Source organism: Tachyglossus aculeatus, chromosome 22 (assembly GCF_015852505.1).
Source record: "Tachyglossus aculeatus isolate mTacAcu1 chromosome 22, mTacAcu1.pri, whole genome shotgun sequence".
NCBI classification, from domain to species: domain Eukaryota; kingdom Metazoa; phylum Chordata; class Mammalia; order Monotremata; family Tachyglossidae; genus Tachyglossus; species Tachyglossus aculeatus.
The window spans coordinates 50,223,179-50,248,228 of record NC_052087.1 but is presented as its reverse complement, the minus strand read 5'-3'; the positions used below and the strand labels follow the sequence as shown (position 1 = coordinate 50,248,228).

General features: G+C 46.4%; 1 protein-coding gene across 2 annotated transcripts in view; it reads left to right on the top strand.

Annotated features, from left to right (window-relative positions):
• The window catches only part of PACS1 (phosphofurin acidic cluster sorting protein 1), a 162,808-nt gene that overhangs the window by 83,918 nt on the left and 53,840 nt on the right, over positions 1–25,050 (top strand). The window contains exons 1-4 of one of the 2 annotated variants that reach the window (XM_038764659.1): positions 146–224; positions 15,238–15,325; positions 16,600–16,689; positions 24,271–24,396. In XM_038764659.1, the coding sequence (XP_038620587.1) occupies positions 15,269–15,325; positions 16,600–16,689; positions 24,271–24,396 (273 nt within the window). In that variant the 5' untranslated portion in view covers positions 146–224; positions 15,238–15,268. Of the gene's footprint in view, positions 1–145; positions 225–15,237; positions 15,326–16,599; positions 16,690–24,270; positions 24,397–25,050 lie in introns of those variants that run through there. The other variant, XM_038764658.1, reaches the window with a different exon arrangement.

The following is a 25,050-nucleotide window of genomic DNA, read 5'->3' as shown; positions in this document are numbered from 1 at the left end:
GAGGCCGGGATCCCTGCCATCTGGTGACGCCACCGGAGGCCGAGCCAGCGGCGGTGGCGGGGACCTTGCCAACACCGGGAGCCGCGTTAAGGAAAGGAGAGCGGGAGGGCCAAGGCCTCTGCCAGGCATGGGAAGGCCGGGGCCCCGTCGGAGCAGCCGGGAAAAGGCCGGGCCGAGAGGCCACCGCGGACCCAGGGAGGCCCTGCCGCCCATCTCGGTGACAAGTTAGGTATTCCCCGAAACTGCTCCAAATCGCTCGCCAGGGGCGAAGCCCGGGGGCCGCTTCCGCTTTGCTGACTGAATCCTCTTGTTGGTTTTCGTTCCTTCCCCCTCTCCCCTTCTCCCCCTCTTTCCCTCTTCCCCTCTCTCCCTCTCCACTTTCTCCCCCATTCCCTCTTCCCCCTCCCCTTCTCCCCCTCTTCTCCTCTCTCCTTCTCCCCTTCTCCCCCTCTTCCCCCTCCTTCTCCCCTTCTCCCCCTCTTCCCCTCTCCTTCTCCCCCTCTTCCCCTCTCCCTCTCCACTTTCTCCCCCTTCCCCCTCCCCTTCTCCCCCCTTCCCCTCTCTCCTTCTCCCCTTCTGCCCCTCTTTCCCTCTCTCCTCCCCTTCTCCCCCTTTCCCCCTCTCCCCTTCTCTCCTTCTTCCCCTGTCTCCTTCTCCCCTTCTCCCTCTCTTCCCCTCTCTCCCTCTCCACTTTCTCCCCCTTTCCCCCTCTCCCCTTCTCCCCCTCTTCCCCTCTTCCCTTCTCCCCCCTTCCTCTCCACTTTGTCCCCCTTTCCCCCCTCCACTTCTCTTCCTCTTCCCCTCTATCTTTCCCCACTTCTCCCCTCTTCCCCTCTCTACTTTCTCCCCCTTTCCCCTCTCCCCTTCTCTCTCTCTTCCCCTCTCCCCTTCTCCCCCTCTTCCCCTCTCTCCTTCTCCCCCTCTTCCCTCTCTCCCTCTCCACTTTCTCCCCCTTTCCCCCCTCCCCTTCTCCGCTCTTCCCCTCTCCTTCTCCACTTCTCCCCCTCTTCCCCCTCTCCTTCTCCCCTTCTCCCCCTTTCCCCCTCTCCCCTTCTCCCCCTCTTCCCCTCTCCTTCTCCACTTCTTCCCTTCCTCCCCTCTCTCCTTTTCCCCCTTTCCCCCCTCCCTCTATCCCCCTCTTCCCCTCTTTCTCTCTCTCCCCCCACACCAATAATAATAATAATAATAGTGGCATTTATTAAGCTCTTACTATGTGCAAAGCACTGTTCTAAGCGCTGGAGAGTTACAAGGTGATCAGGTTGTCCCACGGGGGGGCTCACAGTCTTCATCCCCATTTTACAGATGAGGTGACTGAGGCCCAGAGAAGTGAAGTGACTTGCCCAGAGTCACCCAGCTGACAATTGGCAGAGCTGGGATTTGAACCCATGACCTCCAACTCCAAAGCCCAGTCTCTTTCCACTGAGCAACTCTGCTTCTCACTTCTCCCCCCCTTCCCGTCTCTTCCTCTCCACTTTCTCCCCCTTCCCCCCTCTCCCTCTCTCTCCCTCTTCCCCTCTTTCTCTCTCCCCCCCGCTCTCTGTCTCCCCTTTCTAGACTGTGAGCCCACTGTTGGGTAGGGACCGTCTCTATATGTTGCCAATTTGGACTTCCCAAGCGCTTAGTATAGTGCTCTGCACACAGTAAGCGCTCAATAAATATGATTGAATGAAAGATACCATTGCAGCAGCCGTACTAGAGAAAATGTCGATTGCCTCAGTCACCGGTTTGAGGAGTCAAGCCAAGTTCTAGCTTCAGGACAATGATTTTTTCTCGCTTTCCTCTTAGAAGACGGAAAGACAAAAGCGTGTTGTGTTGTGGGCACCCAAGCCCTTTATTTTTGTTACTGCCCATCCCCACCCTGGATTGTCAGCTCGTCGCGGGCAGGAGACGGGTCTCCCAACCCTTTGTACTGTACTCTCTCCCAGGCGCTTAATCCAGTGCTCTGCACATAGTAAGCGCTCATTAGATATGATTGATTGATAGGGAGTGATCTGCTGAGAGAGGGGACAGAGACAAATCTGGACAAACATATATACAGGTGCTGTGGGGAGGGGAAGGAGCCAACTTGTACTTCCCAAGTGCTTAGTACAGTGCTCTGCCCACAGTAAGTGCTCAATAAATACGATTGAATGAGTGAATATTCATCCCTCCCTCAGCTTCACGGCACTTATGTCCATATCCCTACACGCTGTCTCCCAAGCGCTTAATCCAGTGCTCTGCACATAGTAAGCGCTCAATAGATACGATTGATTGATAGGGAGTGATCTACTGAGAGAGGGGACAGAGACCCAGGTGAGAGCAACCGAATTCCCGGCCAAAGGCCGGGCTAGGTAACCAACAGAGGCAAACTGAAACTCAAATCATCATCATAATAATAATAATGGTGTTTGTTAAGCGCTTAGTATGTGCAAAGCACTCATTCATTCAATCAATTGTATTTATTGAGCACTTACTGTGTGCAGAGCACTGTACTAAGCGCCTGGGAAGTCCAAGTTGGCAACATCTAGAGACGGTCCCTACCCGACAGCGGGCTCACAGTCTAGAAGGGGGAGACGGAGAAAGCACTGTTCTAAGCACTGAGGAGGTTGCAAGGTGATGAGGTTGTCCCACGGGGGGCTCACAGTTTTAATCCCCATTTGACAGAATAGGTAACTGAGGCACAAAGTTGCGACTTGCCCAAAGTCACCCAGCTGACAGTTGGCGGAGCCGGGATTTGAACCCACGACCTCCGACTCCAAAGCCCGGGCTCTTTCCACCGAGCCACGCTGCTTCTCGCAGCAATCGACCTGAGCGATCTCGGGGTGCTCGAGCTGGGAAACGTTCCCCGCGAGGGCATCATCATCATCATCAATCGTATTTATTGAGCGCTTACTGTGTGCAGAGCACTGGACTAAGCTCTTGGGAGGGGAGACAGGATCCTCTTCGGGCCGGGGAAAGTCCGCAAGGGGACAGGCTGCGGCGAAGCTGAACTGAGCGTAGGCTGAACCCTGTGGGAGGTCGGGGGGGGAGTTTTTCTAACGGTATTTGTTCCACGCTTACTATGCGTCACGCGCTGTTTTGGGCGCCGAGGTAGAGACGATGATGGCATTTACTAAGCGCTTACTATGTGCAAAGCACTGTTCTAAGCGCCGAGGCGAGGTAATCGGGTCAGAGCAGTCCTTGTCCCGCGCGGGGCTCGGGATTCAGTGTCCAGCCCGATTATCTTGTATCTACCCCAGCTCTTGGTAGATTTCTGACACATAATAAATGCTGAACAAATGCCATTAAATAGGAGGTGTTGCCTGTAAACTAAGGCCCACTGACCGAAAGCTCATTGTGGGCAGGGAACCTATCTGTTTATAATAATAATAATGGCATTTATGAAGTGCTTACTATGGGCAAAGCACTGTTCTAAGCGCCGAGACGAGGTAATCGGGCCAGAGCAGTCCCTGTCCCTCATGGAGCTTGGGATTCAGTGTCCAGCCTGATTATCTTGTATCTACCCCAGCTCTTGGTAGATTTCTGGGACATAATAAATGCTGAACAAATGCCATTAAATAGGAGGCTTTGGCTGTAAACTAAGGCCCACTGACCGAAAGCTCATTGTGGGCAGGGAACCTATCTGTTTATAATAATAATAATGGCATTTATGAAGCGCTTACTATGTGCAAAGCACTGTTCTAAGCGCCGAGGCGAGGTAATCGGGTCAGAGCAGTCCTTGTCCCGCGCGGGGCTCGGGATTCAGTGTCCAGCCCGATTATCTTGTATCTACCCCAGCTCTTGGTAGATTTCTGACACATAATAAATGCTGAACAAATGCCATTAAATAGGAGGTGTTGGCTGTAAACTAAGGCCCACTGACCGAAAGCTCATTGTGGGCAGGGAACCTATCTGTTTATAATAATAATAATGGCATTTATGAAGTGCTTACTATGGGCAAAGCACTGTTCTAAGCGCCGAGACGAGGTAATCGGGCCAGAGCAGTCCCTGTCCCTCATGGAGCTTGGGATTCAGTGTCCAGCCTGATTATCTTGTATCTACCCCAGCTCTTGGTAGATTTCTGGGACATAATAAATGCTGAACAAATGCCATTAAATAGGAGGCTTTGGCTGTAAACTAAGGCCCACTGACCGAAAGCTCATTGTGGGCAGGGAACCTATCTGTTTATAATAATAATAATGGCATTTATGAAGCGCTTACTATGTGCAAAGCACTGTTCTAAGCGCCGAGGCGAGGTAATCGGGCCAGAGCAGTCCCTGTTCCGCGTGGGGCTCGGGATTCAGTGTCCAGCCCGATTATCTTGTATCTACCCCAGCTCTTGGTAGATTTCTGGCACATAATAAATGCTGAACAAATGCCATTAAATAGGAGGCTTTGGCTGTAAACTAAGGCCCACTGACCAAAAGCTCATTGTGGGCAGCGAACCTATCTGTTTATAATAATAATAATGGCATTTATGAAGCGCTTTGCGCAAAGCACTGTTCTAGGTGCTGGTGAGGTTACAAGGTGATCAGGTTGTCCCACTGGGGGCTCACAGTTTTAATCCCCATTTTACAAATGAGGTCACTGAGGCCCAGAGAAGTGAAGTGACTTGCCCAAAGTCACCCAGCTGACAATTGGTGGACCCAGGATTTGAACCCATGACCTCTGACTCCAAAGCCCGGGCTCTTTCCACTGAGCCCCGCTGCCTCTCATTTATTCTTATAATGTACTCTCCCAAGCGTTTGGTACACACACAGAAAGTGCTCAATAACTACAGTTGAAGGAATAAGCAGAAGGAAGACTGGGGATTGAATCCCCATTTTGCAGCTGAGAAAACTGAGGAGAAGAATCATAGTAAATTACGCTATTTGTTAAGCGCTTACTGTGTGCCAGGCACTGTACTAAGCGCTGGGGTGGATACAAGGAGATCGAGTTGCACACCGTCCCTGTCATTCATTCATTCATTTAATCGTATTTATTGAGCGCTTACTGTGTGCAGAGCACTGTACTAAGCGCTTGGGAAGTCCAAGTTGGCAACATATAGAGACGGTCCCTACCCGACAGTGGGCTCACAGTCTAGAAGGGGGAGACAGAGAACAAAACAAAACATATTAACAAAATAAAATAAATAGAATAGATATGTACAAGTAAAATCAATCGAGTAATATTATTATCGTTATTATATAGACAGGTGTCAAAGCTGTCAGAATAAATAGAATTATAGCTATATTCATTCATTCATTCAATTGTATTTATTGAGCGCTTACTGTGTGCAGAACGCTGGACTAAGCGCTTGGGAAGTACAAGTCGGCGACATACAGAGACAGTCCCTACCCAACAACGGGCTCACAGTCTAGAAGGGGGAGATGGACAACAAAACAAAACAGGTGGACGGGTGCCAAGTCGTCAGAATAAATAGAATTAAAGCTAAACGCACACCATTAACAAAATAAATAGAATAGTAAACATGTACAACTAAAATAGAGTAATAAATCTGTACAAACGTATATACATTAATTCAATCTTAATTACTGAGCACTTACTGTGTGCAGAGCACTGTACTAAGCGCTTGGGAAGTACAAGTTGGCAACATACAAAAGTGGTCCCTACCCACCAACGGGCTCAGAGTCTAGAAGGGGTAGACGGACCACAAAACAAAACATGTGGACAGGTGTCAAGTCGTCAGAATAAATAGAATTAAAGCTAAATGCACATCATTAACCAAGTAAATAGAACAGTAAACATGTACAAGTAAAATAAATAGAGTAGTAAATCTGTACGGACATATATACATTAATTCAGTCTTAATTATTGAGTGCTTACTGCGTGCAGAGCACTGTACTAAGCACTTGGGAAATCCAAGTTGGCAACATAGAGAGATGGTCCCTACCCAACAGCGGGCTCCCAGTCTACAAGGGGGAGACGGACAACAAAACAAAACATGTGGACAGGTGTCAAGTCATCAGAATAAATAGAATTAAAGCTAAATGCACATCCTTAAAGTAAATAGAATAGTAAATCTGTACAAGTAAAATAGAGTAATAAATCTGTACGGACATATATACATTAATTCAATCTTAATTATTGAGCGTTTACTGTGTGCAGAGCACTGTACTAAGTGCTTGGGAAGTACAAGTTGGCAACACACAGAGACGGTCCCTACCCCACAACGGGCTCCCAGTCTAGAAGGGGGAGACGGACAACAAAACAAAACATGTGGACAGGCGTCAAGTCATCAGAATGAATAGAATTAAAGCTAAACGCACATCATAAACAAAATAAATAGAATAGTAAACATGTACAAGTAAAATAGAGTAATAAATCTGTACAAATATATATACATTAATTCAATCTTTATTACTGAGCGCTTACTGTGTGCAGAGCACTGTACTAAGCACTTGGGAAGTCCAAGTTGGCAACATATAGAGACGGTCCCTACCCAACAACGGGCTCTCACTCTAGAAGGGGGAGACGGACAACAAAACCAAACAGGTGGACAGGTGTCAAGTCGTCAGAACAAATAGAATTAAAGCTAAACGCACATCATTGTAATAAATGCCATTATATTTTATTTAAAATATTTTTATTATATGTTATTATAATATATAATTATTAAGTATTTATTTTACTTGTACATATCTATTCTATTTATTTTATTTCGTTAATATGTTTTGTTTTGTTCTCCGTCTCCCCTTCCTAGACTGTGAGCCCATTGGTGGGTAGGGACCGTCTCTAGATGTTGCCAACTTGGACTTCCCAAGCGGTTAGTACAGTGCTCTGCACACAGTAAGCGCTCAATAAATATGATATTGATTGATTGATATATTATTATAACAAATGCCATTATTATTGTCAGTAACCAAGTAAAAAGAATAGTAAACATGCGCGTGTAAAATAGAGTAAGAAATCTGTACAAACATATATACATTAATTCAGTCATAATTATTGAGTGCTTACTGTGTGCAGAGCAATCGATCAATCGTATTTATTGAGCGCTTACTGTGTGCAGAGCACTGTACTAAGCGCTTGGGAAGTACAAGTTGGCAACATAGAGAGACAGTCCCTACCCAACAGTGGGCACCGGACTATGGTGCCGTGGGGAGGGGAAGGAGGTCCCCAAAAGGCATCCCACTTTGAACAGCGAGGGCCCGGCCTTGAGGGAAGCGGACTCAGTGGGCGTCTAAGACAGTTCCCGGGACTTTTCCCCCCCGCCCCGTTTCACTTTTATGATTCACCCAGGAAAATCGAAGGCCTCAGCCCTACCCATACAGGGCCCAGCCCAGAGGCGAAAGCGATCTGCCCTTGGCCAAGTCCAGCCCTTTCCGCCCAAGCGTCGATGACTCTCACCTAGGAATGCCCTCCCTCCGCACATCCCCTCTCCATCCCCCGCCCCGTCTTACCTCCTTCCCTTCCCCACAGCACCTGTATATATGGATATATGTTTGTACAGATTTATTACTCTATTTATTTGTTTATTTTGTACAGATCTATTTATTTTATTTTGTTAACATGTTTGGTTTTGTTCTCTGTCTCCCCCTTCTAGACTGTGAGCCCACTGTTGGGTAGGGACCGCCTCTATATGTTGCCAACTTGGACTTCCCAAGCGCTTAGTACAGTGCCCTGCACACAGTAAGCACTCAATAAATACGATTGATTGATTGATCCGCCAAACTAGCTGTCTTCCTCCCTTCAAAGCCCTCCTGAGCACTCACCTCCTCCTGGAAGCCTTCCCACACTGAGCCCCGTTTTTCCTTTCTTCCTCCCCATCCTCCCCGCCCTACCTCTGTCCCCTCCCCACAGCACCTGTATATATGTTTGTCCAGATTTATCCCTGTATTGTACTTGTCCATATTTACCATTCTATTAATCTTGTTAATGATGTGCATCTAGCTTCACTTTGATTTATTCCGATGACTTTTGTTAATAATGTGCATCTAGCTTCACTGCGATTTATTCCAATGACTTTTTTTAATGATAATGATGGCATTTATTAAGCACTTACTATGTGCAAAGCACTGTTCTAAGCGCTGGGGAGGTTACAAGGTGATCAGGTTGTCCCACGTGGGGCTCCCAGTCTTCATCCCCATTTTACAGATGGGGTAACTGAGGCCCAGAGAAGTGAAGTGACTTGCCCAAAGTCACCCAGCTGAGAATTGGTAGAGCCGGGGTTTGAACCCATGACCTCTGACTCCAAAGTCCGGGCTCTTTTCCACTGAGCCACGCTGCTTCTCATGATGTACATCTAGCTTCACTTCAATTTACTCTGAGGACTTGACACCCATCCACATGTTTGGTTTTGTTGTCTGTCTCCCCCTTCTAGACTGTGAGCCCGCTGTTGGGTAGGGACCGTCTCTGTATGTTGCCAACTTGTACTACCCAAGCGCTTATTACAGTGCTCTGCACACAGTAAGCGCTCAATAAATACGATTGATTGAATGAATGAATGAATGAATGCTTTGCACATAGTAAGCGCTTAACAAATACCATCATTATTGTTATTATTATTCTCTGGGTCTCAGTTTCCCTCATCTGTAAAATGGGGATTAAGGCTGTGAGCCCCCCCCCGGTACAACCTGATCACCTTGTAACCTCCCCAGTGCTTAGAACAGTGCTTTGTAAATAGTAAGCGCTTAACAAATACCATTAGTATTATTATTACCATCATCATTATTATGATGATGATGATTTGAGTTTGTTTGCCTCTGTTGGTTACCTAGCCCGGCCTTTGGCCGGGAATTCGGTTGCTCTCACCTGGGCCTCTGTCCCCTCTCTCAGTAGATCACTCCCTATCAATCAACCGTATCTATTGAGCGCTTACTATGTGCAGAGCACTGGATTAAGCGCTTGGGAGACCGCGTATAGGGATATGGACATAATCAATCATATTTATTGAGCACTTACTGTGTGCAGAGCACTGTACTAAGCGCTTGGGAAGTCCAAGTTGGCAACATATAGAGACGGTCCCTACCCATCAGTGGGCCCACAGTCTAGAAGGGGGAGACAGAGAACAAAACCAAACATACTAACAAAATGAAATAAATAGAATAGATATGTACAAGTAAAATAAATAAATAGAGTAATAAATATGTACAAACATATATGCATATATACAGGTGCTGTGGGGAAGGGAAGGAGGTAAGATGGGGGGGATGGAGAGAGGGACATAAGTGCCGTGAAGCTGAGGGAGGGCTGAATATTCATTCATTCAGTCATTCAGTCGTATTTATTGAGCACTTACTGTGTGCAGAGCACTGGACTAAGCGCTAGGGAAGTCCAAGTTGGCAACATACAGAGACGGTCCCTACCCGACAGCGGGCTCCCAGTCTAGAAGATGAGGGAACTGAGGCCCAGAGAAGTGAAGTGACTATCCAAGCAGCAGCAGAGGATGCCGTTTTTCCCAACGCCGTTTGCTGATTTGCAGCCGGGCTTTGCACGCGAAGAAAATCCAGAGCGGAGAGAGGAATTTCCCGGCCCAGCATTATCCGTTTATAGCATCGCCAGAGCCCCGCGATGGAATTACCATCGCGTAATCAATCTGTCTTTATCTGTGAACAGGACTTGTAATGGGCTTCTGGCCTAGAGCGAGGCCGGGTCTGGCTGAATTCGAATCCGCTTAACGACGGGAAGCAACATCATTTCTGTGGCATTTCCTCCTTCCTGCGGAGGCCGCATTCCTCTTTCCCCTCGTTCATCCATTCATTCATTCAGTCGTATTTATGGAGCGCTTACTGTGTGCAGGGCACTGGACTAAGCGCTTGGGAAGTACAAGCTGACAGCATTTTTCCTTGTTGGGAAAACCATTCCAGAGGAGATGCTGCTGAGAGGAGAAAGCGTTCGGTTCCGTTCCCCGGTTTCGGTACGACTCGGCGTGGCTCAGTGGAAATCAATCAATCAATCACCCAATCAAAGCTGGGTGACTCTGGGCAAGTCACTTCACTTCTCTGGGCCTCAGTTCCCTCATCTGTCAAATGGGGATGAAGACTGTGAGCCCCCCGTGGGACAACCTGATCACCTTGTAACGTCCCCAGTGCTTAGAACAGTGCTTTGCACATAGTAAGCGCTTTAATGGAGGCCATCATTATTATCATTGTTATTATTATTATTTTCCTTTTCTTCCCCTCCCTTCTGTGTCAGCCTGATGCCCCTTCTTGTCATCTCTGCTCCCCCACCAGCCCTCGGGCAATTACGTACCTATCTGTCATTTATTTCTATTAATATCTGTCTTCCCGTCTAGACTGGAGCTTGTTCATCAACATCATCATCAATCGTATTTATTGAGCGCTTACTGTGTGCAGAGCACTGTACTGTTGCGGGCAGGGAATGTCTGTTTAGTGCTCTCAAGCGCTTAGACCAGTGCTCTGCCCACAGTGAGTGCTCAAGAGAAGCAGCATGGCTCAGTGGAAAGAGCCCAGGCTTTGGAGTCAGGGGTCATGGGTTCAAATCCCAGCTCCACCAACTGTCAGCTGGGTGACTTTGGGCAAGTCACTTCACTTCTCCGTGCTTCAGTTCCCTTATCTGTAAAATGGGGATTAAGACTGTGAGTCCCCCCTGGGACAGACAACCTCATCACCTTGTAACCTCCCCAGCACTTAGAACAGTGCTTTGCACATAGTAAACACTTAATAAATGCCATCATTATTATTATTATTATTATTCATTCAGTCGTATTTATTGAGTGCTTACTGTGTGCAGAACACCGTACTAAGTGCTTGGAAAGGACAAGTCGGCAACATCTAGAGATGGTCCCTACCCAACAGCAGGCTCACAGTCTAGAAATTTATTTAAGTATTTATTCTACTTGTCCATATTTACTATTCTATTTACTTGGTTAATGATGTGCATTTAGCTTTAATTCTATTTATTCTGACGACTTGACACCTGTCCTCATGTTTCGTTTTGTGGTCCGTCTCCCCCTTCTAGACTGTGAGCCCGTTGTGGGGTAAGGACCGTCTCTATATGTCGCCGACCTGGACTTCCCAAGCGCTTAGTACAGTGCTGTGCACACAGTAAGCGCTCAATCAATACGATTGAATAAATGAATGAATAATCAGGTTAGGTACAGTCCTTGTCCCACATGGGGCTCCCAGTCTTCATCTCCATTTTACAGATTGGTAACGGAGGCACAGGGAAGTGACATGACTTGTCCAGGGTCATACAACAGACAGGTGGCAGAGCCGGGATTAGAGCCCACATCCCCTCTCCATCCCCACCGCCTTACCTCCTTCCCTTCCCCACAGCACCTGTATATATGTTTGTACGTATTTATTACTCTATTTATTTATTTTACTTATACATATTCTATTTATTTATTTTATTTTGTTAATATGTTTTGTTTCGTTCTCTGTCTCCCCCTTCTAGACTGTGAGCCCACTGTTGGGTAGGGACCGTCTCTATATGTTGCCAACCTGTACTTCCCAAGTGCTTAGTACAGTGCTGTGCACACAGTAAGTGCTCAATAAATGCGATTGATTGATTGATTGATCCTCTGACTCCCAAGCCTGTGCTCTTTTCCACTAGGTCCCGCTGCTCCCCCATTTAAAAGATGAGGGAACGGAGGCCCAGAGAAGTGAAGTGACTGGCCCAAGGTCACCCAGCAGACTAGTAATAATAATAATAATGATGATGATGGCACTTATTAAGCCCTTACTATGTGCAAAGCACTACTCTAAGCACTGGGGAGGTTACAGGGTGCTCAGGTTGTCCCACGGGGGGCTCACAGTCTTCATCCCCATTTTCCAGATGAGGTAACTGATGCCCAGAGAAGTGAATAATATTTATTTATTTTATTTGTATATATTTATTCTATTTATTTTATTCTGTTAATATGTTTTGTTTTGTTGTCTGTCTCCCCCTTCTAGACTGTGAGCCCATTGTTGGGTAGGGACCATCTCTATGTGTTGCCAACTTGTCCTTCCCAAGTGCTTAGTCCAGTGCTCTGCACACAGTAAGCGCCCAGTAAATATGATTGAATGAGTGAATGAAGTTGACAGCTTGTGTATGTTATACGTTGCCAACTTGTCCTTCCCAAGCGCTTAGTCCAGTGCTCTGCACACAGTATGTGCTCAATAAATACGATTGAATGAATGAATGAAGTTGCCAACTTGTATATGTTACATGTTGCCAACTTGTCCTTCCCAAGCGCTTAGTCCAGTGCTCTGCACACAGTAAGCGCTCAATAAATATGATTGGGGAATGAATGAATGAAGGGACTTGCCCAAAGTCACACAGCTGACAACTGGTGGGGCCAGGATTTGAACCCCTGACCTCTGACTCCAGAGCCCGGGCTCTTTCCACTGAGGGCCAGGATTATAACTCAGGTCCTTTGATTCCCAGGCCTGGGATCTTTCCAATAAGTCCCGCTGCTTCTCTTTTTATGTGCATAAACATCCGTGCTGTGCACATAGTAAGCGCTTAACAAATGCCATCATTATTATTATTATTATTATTATTATTATTATTATTATTTGAGTGTCCGTTTTCCCCTCTATAGTGTAAACTATGTTTAATGTATAGGGTAGGGACCGTCTCTATATGTTGCCAACTTGTCCTTCCCAAGCGCTTAGTCCAGTGCCCTGCACACGGTAAGTGCTCAATAAATACGATTGAATGAATGAATGAATGAATGAATGAACTCCATGTGGGCAAGGATCCTGCCTACCAACTCCGTGTTTCTAGACTCTCCCGAGCTTTTAGTCCAGTGTTCTGCACACAGAGAAGCAGCGTGGCTCAGTGGAAAGAGCCCGGGCTTTGGAGTCAGAGGTCATGGGTTCGAATCCCAACTCCGCCACATATGTGCTGTGTGACCTTGGGCAAGTCACTTAACTTCTCTGAGCCTCAGTTACCTCATCTGTAAAATAGGGATGAAGACTGTGAGCCCCCGTGGGACAACCTGATCACCTTGTATCCCCCCCCCCCAACGCTTAGAACGGTGCTTTGCACATAGTAAGCACTTAACAAATGCCATTATTATTATTATTATTATTGTAATGAAGAGAAGCAGCATGGCTCAGTGGAAGGAGCCCGGGCTTTGGAGTCCGAGGTCATGGATTCAAATCCCGGCTCCGCTATCAGCTGTGTGACTTTGGGCAAGTCATTTCACTTCTCTGTGCCTCAGTTACCTCATCTGTAAAATGGGGATGAAGACTGTGAGCCCCCCATGGGACAACCTGATCACCTTGTAACCTCCCTAGCGCTTAGCACAGTGCTTTGCACATAGTAAGCACTTAACAAATACCATCATCATTATTATTAGAAGTAGTAGTAGTATTTATTTTTCATATTTATTCTATTAATTTTATTTTGTTAATATCTTTTGTTTTGTTCTCTGTCTCTCCCTTCTAGACTGTGAGCCCACTGTTGGGTAGGGACCGTCTTGATATGTGGCCAACTTGGACTTCCCAAGCGCTTAGTCCAGTGCTCTGCACACAGTAAGCGCTCAATAAATACGATTGAATGAATGAATGAATGGGTAGACTGCAACAGGGTCGGTAGGCCCGATTCCAGTGGAGAGGAATCAGTTTCTGGGAGGTGAGTTTCCACGGGTTCTCAGATAACGTGATCTTGGTGACAAGAGAGAGTCACATCAGATGCTCCTTCTCTTTTAAGGAAGCAGAGGAGGCTTAATCATAATTAATGACAGCATTTATTCAGCGCTTACTATGCGCAAGGCACTGTTCTAAGCGCTGGGAGGTTACAAGGTGATCAGGTGGTCCCACGGGGGACTCCCGGTCTTCATCCCGATTTTCCAGATGAGGGAACTGAGGCCCAGAGAAGTGAAGTGACTTACCCAGAGTCACACAACTGACAGCACCTGTATATATGTATATATGTTTGTACATATTTATTACTCTATTTATTTACTTGCACATATTTATTCTATTTATTTTATTTGGTTAGTATGTTTGGTTTTGTCCTCTGTCTCCCCCTTCTAGACTGTGAGCCCGCTGTTGGGTAGGGACCGTCTCTATATGTTGCCAACTTGGACTTCCCAAGCGCTTAGTCCAGTGCTCTGCACACAGTAAGCGCTCAGTAAATATGATTGAATGAATGAATGAGTGAATTTACTTGTACATATTTATTCTATTTATTTTATTTTGTTAATACGTTTTGTTGTCTGTTTCCCCCTCCTAGACTGTGAGCCCGCTGTTGGGTAGGGACCGTCTCTGAATGTTGCCAACTTGGATTTCCCAAGCGCTTAGTCCAGTGCTCTGCACACAGTAAGCGCCCAATAAATATGATTGAATGAATGAATGAACAAATGCCATCATTATTATTATTAGAACAGTGCTTTGCACAGTGCTCTGCACACAGTAAGCGCCCAATAAATACGATTGAATGAATGAATGAACAAATGCCATCATTATTATTATTAGAACAGTGCTTTGCACAGTGCTCTGCACACAGTAAGCGCCCAATAAATACGATTGAATGAATGAATGACCAAATGCCATCATTATTATTATTAGAACAGTGCTTTGCACAGTGCTCTGTACACAGTAAGCGCCCAATAAATACGATTGAAGGAGTGAGTGAACAAATGCCATCATTATTATTATTAGAACAGTGCTTTGCACAGTGCTCTCCTCACAGTAAGTGCCCAATAAATACAATTGATTGAATGAATGAATGAACAAATGCCATCACTATCATTATTAGAACAGTGCTTTGCACATAGTAAGTGCTTAATGAATACAATCATTATTATTACTATTATTATTCATTCAGTCGTATTTATTGAGCACTTACTGTGAGCAGAGCACTCGACTAAGCTCTTGGGAAGTACAAGGTCACCCCGCAGAGGAGTGGTGTGTTTTGGTTTTTTTCCACCCCGCAGCGTAGCTCAGTGGAAAGAGCCCGGGCTTTGGAGTCAGAGGTCATGGGTTCGATTCCTGGCTCTGTCAGCTGGGTGACTTTGGGCAAGTCACTTCACTTCCCTGGGCCTCAGTGACCTCATCTGGAAAATGAGGATGAAGACTGTGAGCCCCCCGTGGGACAACCTGATCACCTGGTATCCTGCCCAGTGCTTAGAACAGTGCTTGGCACATAGTAAGCATTTAACAAATGCCATCATTATTATTATTATTATTAAAATGGGGATTAAGGCTGTGAGCCCCCCGTGGGACAACCTGATCACCTGGTATCCTGCCCAGCGCTTAGAACAGTGCTTTGCACATAGTAAGCGCTTAACAAATGCCATCATCATCATCATCACCCCCCTCCTGAATCACCTGAGTTTGATACGGTTTGCTTTCTTTTCTTTTCTCTTCCCATCTCCAGACTGTTCAGCTTGACCCTGAAGAAGCTCATTATGCTCAAGGAGATGGACAAGGATCTTAACTCGGTGGTCATCGCCGTGAAGCTGCAGGTCAGTACAGTCCCCGCCGGCGGGAGACAGCAAGGGCCGTGTGGAGAATCAATCAGTCGTATTTATTGAGCGCTCACTGTGTGCAGAGCACTGTACTAAGCGCTTTTGAAGTCCAAGCTGGCAACATCTAGAGACAGTCCCTACCCAACAGTGGGCTCACAGTCTAGAAGGGGGAGACAGAGAACAAAACCAAACATACTAACAAAATAAAATAAATAGAATAGTAAATTCATTCCTTCATTCAGTCGTATTTATTGAGCGCTTACTGTATGCAGAGCACTGTACTAAGCACTTGGGAAGTACAAGTTGGCAACATTTAGAGACAGTCTCTACCCAACAGTGGGCTCACAGTCTAGTAGGGGGAGACAGACAACAAAACAAAACATAGTTACAAAATAAAATAAATAGAATAGTAAATTCATTCATTCATTCAGTCGTATTTATTGAGCGCTTACTGTGTGCAGAGCACTGTACTAAGCACTTGGGAAGTACAAGTTGGCAACATATAGAGATGGTCCCTACCCAACAGTGGGCCCACATTCTAGTAGGGGGAGACAGACAACAAAACAAAACATACTAACAAAATAAAATAAATAGAATAGTAAATTCATTCCTTCATTCAGTCGTATTTATTGAGCGCTTACTGTGTGCAGAGCACTGGACTAAGCACTTGGGAAGTACAAGTAGGCAACATATAGAGATGGTCCCTACCCAACAGTGGGCCCACATTCTAGTAGGGGGAGACAGACAACAAAACAAAACATATTAACAAAATAAAATAAATAGAATAGTAAATTCATTCCTTCATTCAGTCGTATTTATTGAGCGCTTACTGTGTGCAGAGCACTGTACTAAGCGCTTGGGAAGTACCAGTTGGCAACATGTAGAGATGGTCTCTACCCAACAGTGGGCCCACAGTCTAGTAGGGGGAGACAGACAACAAAACAAAACATATTAACAAAATAAAATAAATTGAATAGTAAATTCATTCCTTCATTCAGTCGTATTTATTGAGCGCTTACTGTGTGCAGAGCACTGTACTAAGCGCTTGGGAAGTACCAGTTGGCAACATGTAGAGATGGTCTCTACCCAACAGTGGGCCCACAGTCTAGTAGGGGGAGACAGACAACAAAACAAAACATAGTAACAAAATAAAATAAGTAGAACAGTAAATTCATTCGTTCATTCAGTCGTATTTATTGAGCGCTTACTGTGTGCAGAGCACTGGACTAAGCGCTTGGGAAGTCCAAGTTGTCACTTCGTGTCGGTTGCAGGGTTCAAAGAGGATCCTGCGCTCCAACGAGATCGTCCTTCCGGCCAGCGGGTTGGCGGAGACGGAGCTCCAGCTGACTTTCTCACTCCAGGTGGGTCTCCCCCACTACCTTATTCCCTTCCCAGCTTTTGGATGACTTGTGTGTCTTCAGACGTGACGACATAGAAGTCGCTTAGTCCAGTGCTTTGCACACAGTAAGCGCTCAATAAATAGGATTGAATGAATGAATGAATAGAAATACTCCTTAGTGATTGGAAGAGAGATCACTCCCAAATCCGACATGACTGGCTAACTCACTGGGAAGTGAGTTAGAGAAGCAGCGGGGCTCAGTGGAAAGAGCCCGGGCTTTGGAGTCAGAGGTCATGTGTTCGAATCCTGGCTCTGCCAACTGTCAGCTGTGTGACTTTGGGCAAGTCACTTCACTTCTCTGGGCCCCAGTTACCTCATCTGTAAAATGGGGATTAAGACGGTGAGCTCCCCGTGGGACAACCTGATCACCTTGTTACCTCCCCAGCGCTTAGAACAGTGCTTTGCATATAGGAAGCGCTTAATAAATGCCATCATTATTATTATTATTATTCCCATGAAGGCCGTCCCGCTGCCACCCTCCTCCTGCAAGAGCCCCCGGGGCGGCCCCATAATAATAATAATGGCATTTATTAACCACTTACTATGTGCAAAGCACTGTTCTAAGCGCTGGAGAGGTTACAAGGTGATCAGGTTGTCAATCAATCAATCAATCGTATTTATTGAGCGCTTACTGTGTGCAGAGCACTGTACTAAGCACTTGGGAAGTCCAAGTTGGCAACGTATAGAGACGGTCCCTACCCAACAGTGGGCTCACAGTCTAGAAGGGGGAGACAGAGAACAAAACCGAACATACTAACAAAATAAAATAAATAAAATAGATATGTACAAGTAAAATAAATAGATTAATAAATCCGTACAAACACATATACATATATACAGGTGCTGTGGGGAAGGGAAGGAGGTAAGACAGGGGGATGGAGAGGGAAAGGAGGGGGAGAGGAAGGAGGGGGCTCAGTCTGGGAAGGCCTTCCTGGAGGAGGGGAAGGCCTGTGGGGGCTCACACTCTTAATCCCCATTTTCCAGATGAGGTAACTGAGGCCCAGAGAAGTGAAGTGACTTGCCCAAAGTCACCCAGCTGACAATTGGCGGAGCCGGGGTTTGAACCCATGGCCTCTGACTCCAAAGCCCGGGCTCTTTCCACTGAGCCACGCTGCTTCTCTGCCATCCCACTCCGGCCACGGGCCAGGCCCCCACCACCGGCACTCTCTCAGTCAGCTGAATTTATTGAGCGCTTACTGTGTGCGGAGCACTGGTCTGAGCGCTTTGGAGAGTGCAGTAAGACAATAAACAGACCCATTTCCTGCCCACAGTTATCACCAGGCTCGGGGAAGACCTCTGCAATTGTCCCCATAGTCTGGCGAGGGAAGTTGAGGCACATGGAGAATGACTCCCTCCAAGAACAGTGCTTTGCACATAGTAACTCTGTGCCTCAGTTACCTCTTCTGTAAAATGGGGATTAAGACTGTGAGCCCCACGTGGGACAACCTGATCACCTTGTAAACTCCCCAGCGCTTAGAACAGTGCTTTGCACGTAGTAAGTGCTTAATAAATGCCATTATTAATTATTAAATGCAATTATAAAGGCAGTCCGAGTTACCCAGCTCTCCATCCTACTAAGCACCCTCCTCGGTGGGATTCTGGAGCACTTGGCTATGCCGAGTGACCACGGTATTCATTCATTCATTCATTCAGTCGTATTTATTGAGCGCTTACTGTGTGCAGAGCACTGGACTAAGCGCTTGGGAAGTACAAGTTGGCAACATATAGAGACAGACCCTACCCAACAGCGGGCTCACAGTCTGGGCTGACGATAGGGGTGGGGAGGGGGAAGGAGAAAGCGGGTAGCGTGGCCCAGTGGAAAGAGCCCGGGCTTTGGAGTCTGAGGTCATGGGTTCAAATCCCGTCTCCGCCACTTGTCAGCCGTGTGATTTTAGGCAAGTCACTTCACTTCCCTGTGCCTCAGTTACCTCATCCGTAAAAGGGGGGATTAAGACCGCGAGCCCCATGTGGGACAACCTAATTACCTTTCAGCGCTTAGAACAGTGCTTTCAACGTAGTAGGTGCTTAACAAATGCCGTCATTAGCGGAAAGAGCCTGGGCTTTGGAGCCAGAGGTCGTGGGTTCAAATCCCGGCTCCGCCACTTGTCAGCTGGGTGACTTTGGGCAAGTCACTTAACTTCTCTGGGCCTCAGTTCCCTCATCTGTAAAATGGGGACGAAAACTGTGAGCCCCACATGGGGCAACCTGATCAGCTTGTATCTACCCCAGCGCTTAGAACAGTGCTTTGCACATAGTAAGCGCTTAACAAATACCAACATTATTATTCACCCCAGGGTCGGGAGATTCCGGGAGGGTCGGAGACTGCGTTTAATCGAAGCCGTGTAAGCCGCGCCCTCGGGGACAGTCTTGAAGCAGGGAGGCGGACGTGAACAGAAATAAGTAAATCATCATCATCATCATCAATCGTATTTATTGAGCGCTTACTATGTGCAGAGCACTGTACTAAGCGCTTGGGAAGTACAAATTGGCAACATCTAGAGACAGTCCCTACCCAACAGTGGGCTCACAGTCTAAAAGGGGGAGACAGAGAACAAAACCAAACATACTAACAAAATAAAATAAATAGAATAGATATGTACAAAATAAATAAATAAATAGAGTAATAAATATGTACAAACATATATACAGGTGCTGTGGGGAAGGGAAGGAGGTAAGATGGGGGGGATGGAGAGGGGGACGAGGGGGAGAGGAAGGAAGGGGCTCAGTCTGGGAAGGCTTCCTGGAGGAGGTGAGCTCTCAGCAGGGCCTTTGACAATGGGGCTCGTCCGGGGGGGGTGAATAAAGGGAAGAAGTCAGGACGACGCAGAAGGGATTGGGAGAAGGGGAATGGGAAGGCCTCCTGGAGGTGGTGGGCCTTCAATAAGAGGAGCATCCGAGGGAGGTGAGAGAAAGCAGCCGTGACTTCGAGAATCCGTTTCCCCGGGGCCCGGCTCCGGGCCGCGTCCGCCGGCGTCGGGGGGATCCCCTTGCCACCTCCCAAGGAATAAGAGACGGGATTCCCACCTTCGAGCGGCTCCCCATCCCAACGGGACAGACTCAAGTTCCCCCTGGGCCGGAAGCCCACCGTGGGCAAGGAACAGCCCTACCAACTCTGTGACATCGCTTAGTACAGCGCTCGATAAATCAATCAATCAATCAATCGTATTTATTGAGCGCTTACTATGTGCAGAGCACTGTACTAAGCGCTTGGGAAGTACAAATTGGCAACACATAGAGACAGTCCCGACCCAACAGTGGGCTCACAGTCTAAAATGGGGAGACAGAGAACAAAACCAAACATACCAACAAAATAAAATAAATAGGATAGAAATATACAAGTAAAATAAATAAATAGAGTAATAAATATGTACAACCATGAATATGTACTTCCCATAAATAGGGAAGCAGCGTGGCTCAGTGGAAAGAGCCCGGGCTTTGGAGTCAGAAGTCAGGGGTTCAAATCCCGGCTCCGCCACTTGTCAGCTGGGTGACTTTGGGCAGGTCACTTCACTTCTCTGGGCCTCAGTGGCCTCATCTGGAAAATGGGGATGCAGACTGTGAGCCCCCCGTGGGACCACCTGATCACCTTGTAACCTCCCCAGCGCTTAGAACAGTGCTTTGCACATAGTAAGCGCTTCATAAATGCCGTCATTATTATTATACCATGCATTGAAGTTGGAGAAGCAGCGTGGCTCAGCGGAAAGAGCTGGGCCTTTGGAGTCGGAGGTTGTGGGTTCAAATCCCAGCTCTGCCAATTGTCAGCTGTGCGACTTTGGGCAAGTCACTTCACTTCTCTGGGCCTCAGTTCCCTCATCTGGAAAATGGGGATTAAGACTGTGAGCCCCCCGTGGGACAACCTGATCACCTTGTAATCTCTCCAGCGCTTAGAACGGTGCTTTGCACACAGTAAGCGCTTAATAAATGCCGTTAAAAAAAGAAAAGAAGAAGGGAAAGCGATAGACACAAGTAAATAAATCACCGACCAGAGAAATCGATGGGCGCCGAGTGGGCCGACGGGGCAAGTACAACTGCGAACGTGGAGGGAAGCGGCGGGGCTCAGAAAATAATAATAATAATAATAATAAGTATGGTATTTGTTATTCATTCATTCAGCTGTACTTACTGAGCACTTACTGTGTGCAGAGTATTATTTAATAATACTTAAGTATTACTAAGTATTAAGTAATTATTACTATTAAGTATTAATTAAGTATTAATATATTAATTGAGTATTAATTAATTAAGTATCGATACTTAATGCTATTAAGTATTAAGTATTATTTAATAATACTTAAGTATTACTAAGTATTAAGTAATTAAGTATTAATTAAGTATTAATATATTAATTGAGTATTGATTAATTATCAAAGCTTAATGCTATTGAGTATTAAGTATTATTTAATAATTCTTAAGTATAATTAAGTATTATAATTTAAGTATAACTTAATAATAATTATTATTATTATTGCTGTGGGCACAGCTCTGTACTAAACACTTGGGAGAATCTACTACAACAATAAGCAGACACATTCCCGGCCCACAGCTGGGAGAGCCGGGATTGAATCCCCATTTTAAAGATGAAGAAATGGAGGTTCGGAGAAGTCAATCAATCAGTCATATTTATTGGGCGCTTACCGTGTGCAGAGCACTGTACTAAGCACTTGGAAGGTGTTAAGCGCTTACTAAGTGCCAGGCACTGTTCTGAGCCCTGGGGTAGAATACAATAATGATAATGATGGCATTTATTAAGTGCTTACTATGTGCCAAGCACTGTTCTAAGCGCTGATACCAGGGGATCAGGTTGTCCCACGTGGGGCTCACAGTCTTCACCCCCATTTTACAGATGAGGGAACTGAGCCCCAGAGAAGTTAAGTGGCTTGCCCAGGGTCACACAGCAGACAAGTGGCCTGGGAATCAGAGGTCCTGGGTTCTAGTCCCGGCTCTGCCACTTCGTCTGTCGTGTGACCTTGGGCAGGTCACTTGCCAACTTGTACTTCCCAAGCGCTTAGTCCAGTGCTCTGCACACAGTAAGCGCTCAATAAATACGATTGATTGATTGACTTCTCCAAACCTCCTTTTCTTCATCTTTAAAATGGGGATTCAATCCCGGCTCTCCCTGCTGTGGGCCGGGAATGTGTCTGTTTATTGTTGTAGTAGATTCTCCCAAGCGTTTAGTACAGAGCTCTGCCCACAGCAATAATAATAATGGCATTTATTAAGCGCTTACTATGTGCAAAGCACCGTTCTAAGCGCTGGGGCGGTTACAAGGTGATCAGGTTGTCCCACGGGGGGCTCACAGTCTTCATCCCCATGTTACAGATGAGGTCACTGAAGCCCAGAGAAGTGAAGCGACTTGCCCAAAGTCACCCAGCTGACAGTTGGCGGAGCCAGGATTTGAACCCATGACCTCTTGACTCCAAAGCCTGCGCTCTTTTCGCTGAGCCGGACAGCCAGCGTTCAATAAATACGACTGAATGAATGCTTAAACCGCGCGCCCTTCGTGGGACAGGGTCTTTGTATATCTATTCTATTTATTTTATTTTATTATTATTTTATTTTATTTTATTTTGTTAGTATGTTCGGTTTTGTTTCTGTCTCCCCCTTTTAGACTGTGAGCCCACTGTTGGGTAGGGACTGTCTCTATGTGTTGCCAATTTGTACTTCCCAAGCGCTTAGTACAGTGCTCTGCGCATAGTAAGCGCTCAATAAATACGATTGATTGATTGATTGATTGTTGGGTAGGGACCGTCTCTAGATGTTGCCAATTTGTACTACCGAAGCGCTCAGTCCAGTGCTCTGCACGTAGTAAGCACTCAATAAATACGATTGATGATGATGATGATGATGATGATGATGACGTGATGGGCTCGTGTCCCCTCCCCAGCTCAGAACACTGGTGGACACGTAGTAAGCGCCCAACACGTCCCGTAGTTATGATCGTCGGTCGGGGAAGGGCTCCGAGAGCGCCGGAGGCATTAAGGATGTGGGGGAAAGATGTGCCTGCGGGGACGGGCAGAGCTCACGTGCCGTGGAGAAGCAGCGTGGCTCAGTGGAAAGAGCCCGGGCTTTGGAGTCAGAGGTCATGGGTTCAAATCCTGGCTCCGCCACTTGTCAGCTGGGTGACTTGGGGCAAGTCACTTCACTTCTCTGGGCCTCAGTCACCTCATCTGGAAAATGGGGATGAAGACTGTGAGCCCCCCCGTGGGACAACCTGATCACCTTGTAACCTCTCCGGCGCTTAGAGCAGTGCTTTGCACATAGTAAGCGCTTTATAAATGCCATTATTATTATTATTATTATTATTAACCCAGTCTGCCCTCCCCGAGCCCGCCGTCCGTCACCTTGCCTAAGGTCACACAGCAGACAAGTGGCCTGGGAATCAGAGGTCCTCGGTTCCAGTCCCGGCTCTGCCACTTTGTCTGCCGTGTGACCTTGGGCAGGTCACTTGACTTCCCCGAACCTCCATTTCTTCATCTTTAAAATGGGGATTCAATCCCGGCTCTCCCTGCTGTGGGCCGGGAATGTGTCTGTTTATTGTTGTAGTATATTCTCCCAGGCGTTTAGTACAGAGCTCTGCCCACAGCAATAATAATAATAATTATTATGTATTATTAAAGCATGCAATAATAATTATTATTATTAATTATTATTATTTATTATTTTACTTGTACATTTCTATCCTACATATTTTATTTTGTTGGTATGTTTGGTTCTGTTCTCTGTCTCCCCCTTATAGACTGTGAGCCCACTGTTGGGTAGGGACTGTCTCTATGTGATGCCAATTTGTACTTCCCAAGTGCTTAGTACAGTGCTCTGCACATAGTAAGCGCTCAATAAATACGATTGATTGATTGATTGATTTATAATTATTATATATTATTATTTTTTGTTATTATTAAAGCATTTGGCCCCGGCTCGTGGGGTTCATTCATTCATTCATTCAGTTGTATTTATTGAGCACTTACTGTGTGCAGAGCACTGGACTAAGCGCTTGGGAAGTCCAAGTTGGCAGCATATAGAGTCGGTCCCTACCCAACAGTGGGCTCACAGTCTAGAAGGGGGAGACAGACAACAAAACAAAACATATTAACAAAAATTGCCTGCTGTGTGACCTTGGGCAAGTCACTTAACTTCTCCGTACCTCAGTTATCTCCTCAGTATAATGGGGATGAAAACCTTCTCTCCTCCAATTTAGGCAGTGAGCCCCATGGGGAAAGGGACTGGGTCCAACTCTCCCCTTTTTAGACTGTGAGCCCACTGTTGGGTAGGGACCGTCTCTATATGTTGCCAACTTGTACTTCCCAAGCGCTTAGTACAGTGCTCTGCACACAGTAAGCGCTCAATAAATACGATTGATTGATTGATTGATCAGGGCCCCGGGGAGAAGGGCGGGGAAACGGGGGCGGCCGGGCTCTGTGGCCCTGAGAGCCCGCTATTGGGTAGGGACCGTCTCTATCTGTTACTATTTACTTATTTATTTTACTTGTACCTATTTATTCTGTTTATTTCATTTGGTTTATATGTTGTGGTTGGTCCCCGGCAGTACCCTCACTTCCTCAAGCGGGATGCCAACAAGCTGCAGATCATGCTGCAGAGGAGGAAGCGCTACAAGAACCGAACCATCCTGGGCTACAAGACGCTGGCTGTGGGGCTTATCGACATGGCCGAGGTAAGACCATCATCATCATTATTATTATTATTATTATTATTATCATCATCATCATTATTATTATTATTATTATTATTATTCCCTTCAAAACCCTACTGAGAGCTCCCCTCCTCCAGGAGGCCTTCCCACACTGAGCCCCCTCCTTCCTCTCCTTCTCCTCCCCCTCCCCATCCCCCCCCCCGCCTTACCTCCTTCCCCTCCCCACAGCACCTGGATATATGTATATATGTTTGTACGGATTTATTACTCTATTTTATTTGGACATATCTATTCTATTTATTTTATTTTGTAAATATGTTTTGTTTTGTTCTGTGTCTCCCCCTTCTAGACTGTGAGCCCGCTGTTGGGTAGGGAAGCCTTCCCAGACTGAGCCCCCTCCTTCCCCTCCCCATCGCCCCGCCTTACCTCCTTCCCCTCCCCACAGCACCTGTATATATGTATATATGTTTGTACGGATTTATTACTCTATTTATTTCTTTATTTTATTTGGACATATTTAATTCTATTTATTTTATGCTGTTAATATGTTTTGTTTTGTTGTCTGTCTCCCCCTTCTAGACTGTGAGCCCTTAAGCGCTTAGTACAGTGCTCTGCACATAGTAAGCGCTCAATAAATACGATTGATTGATTGATTGATTGAGCCCGCTGTTGGGT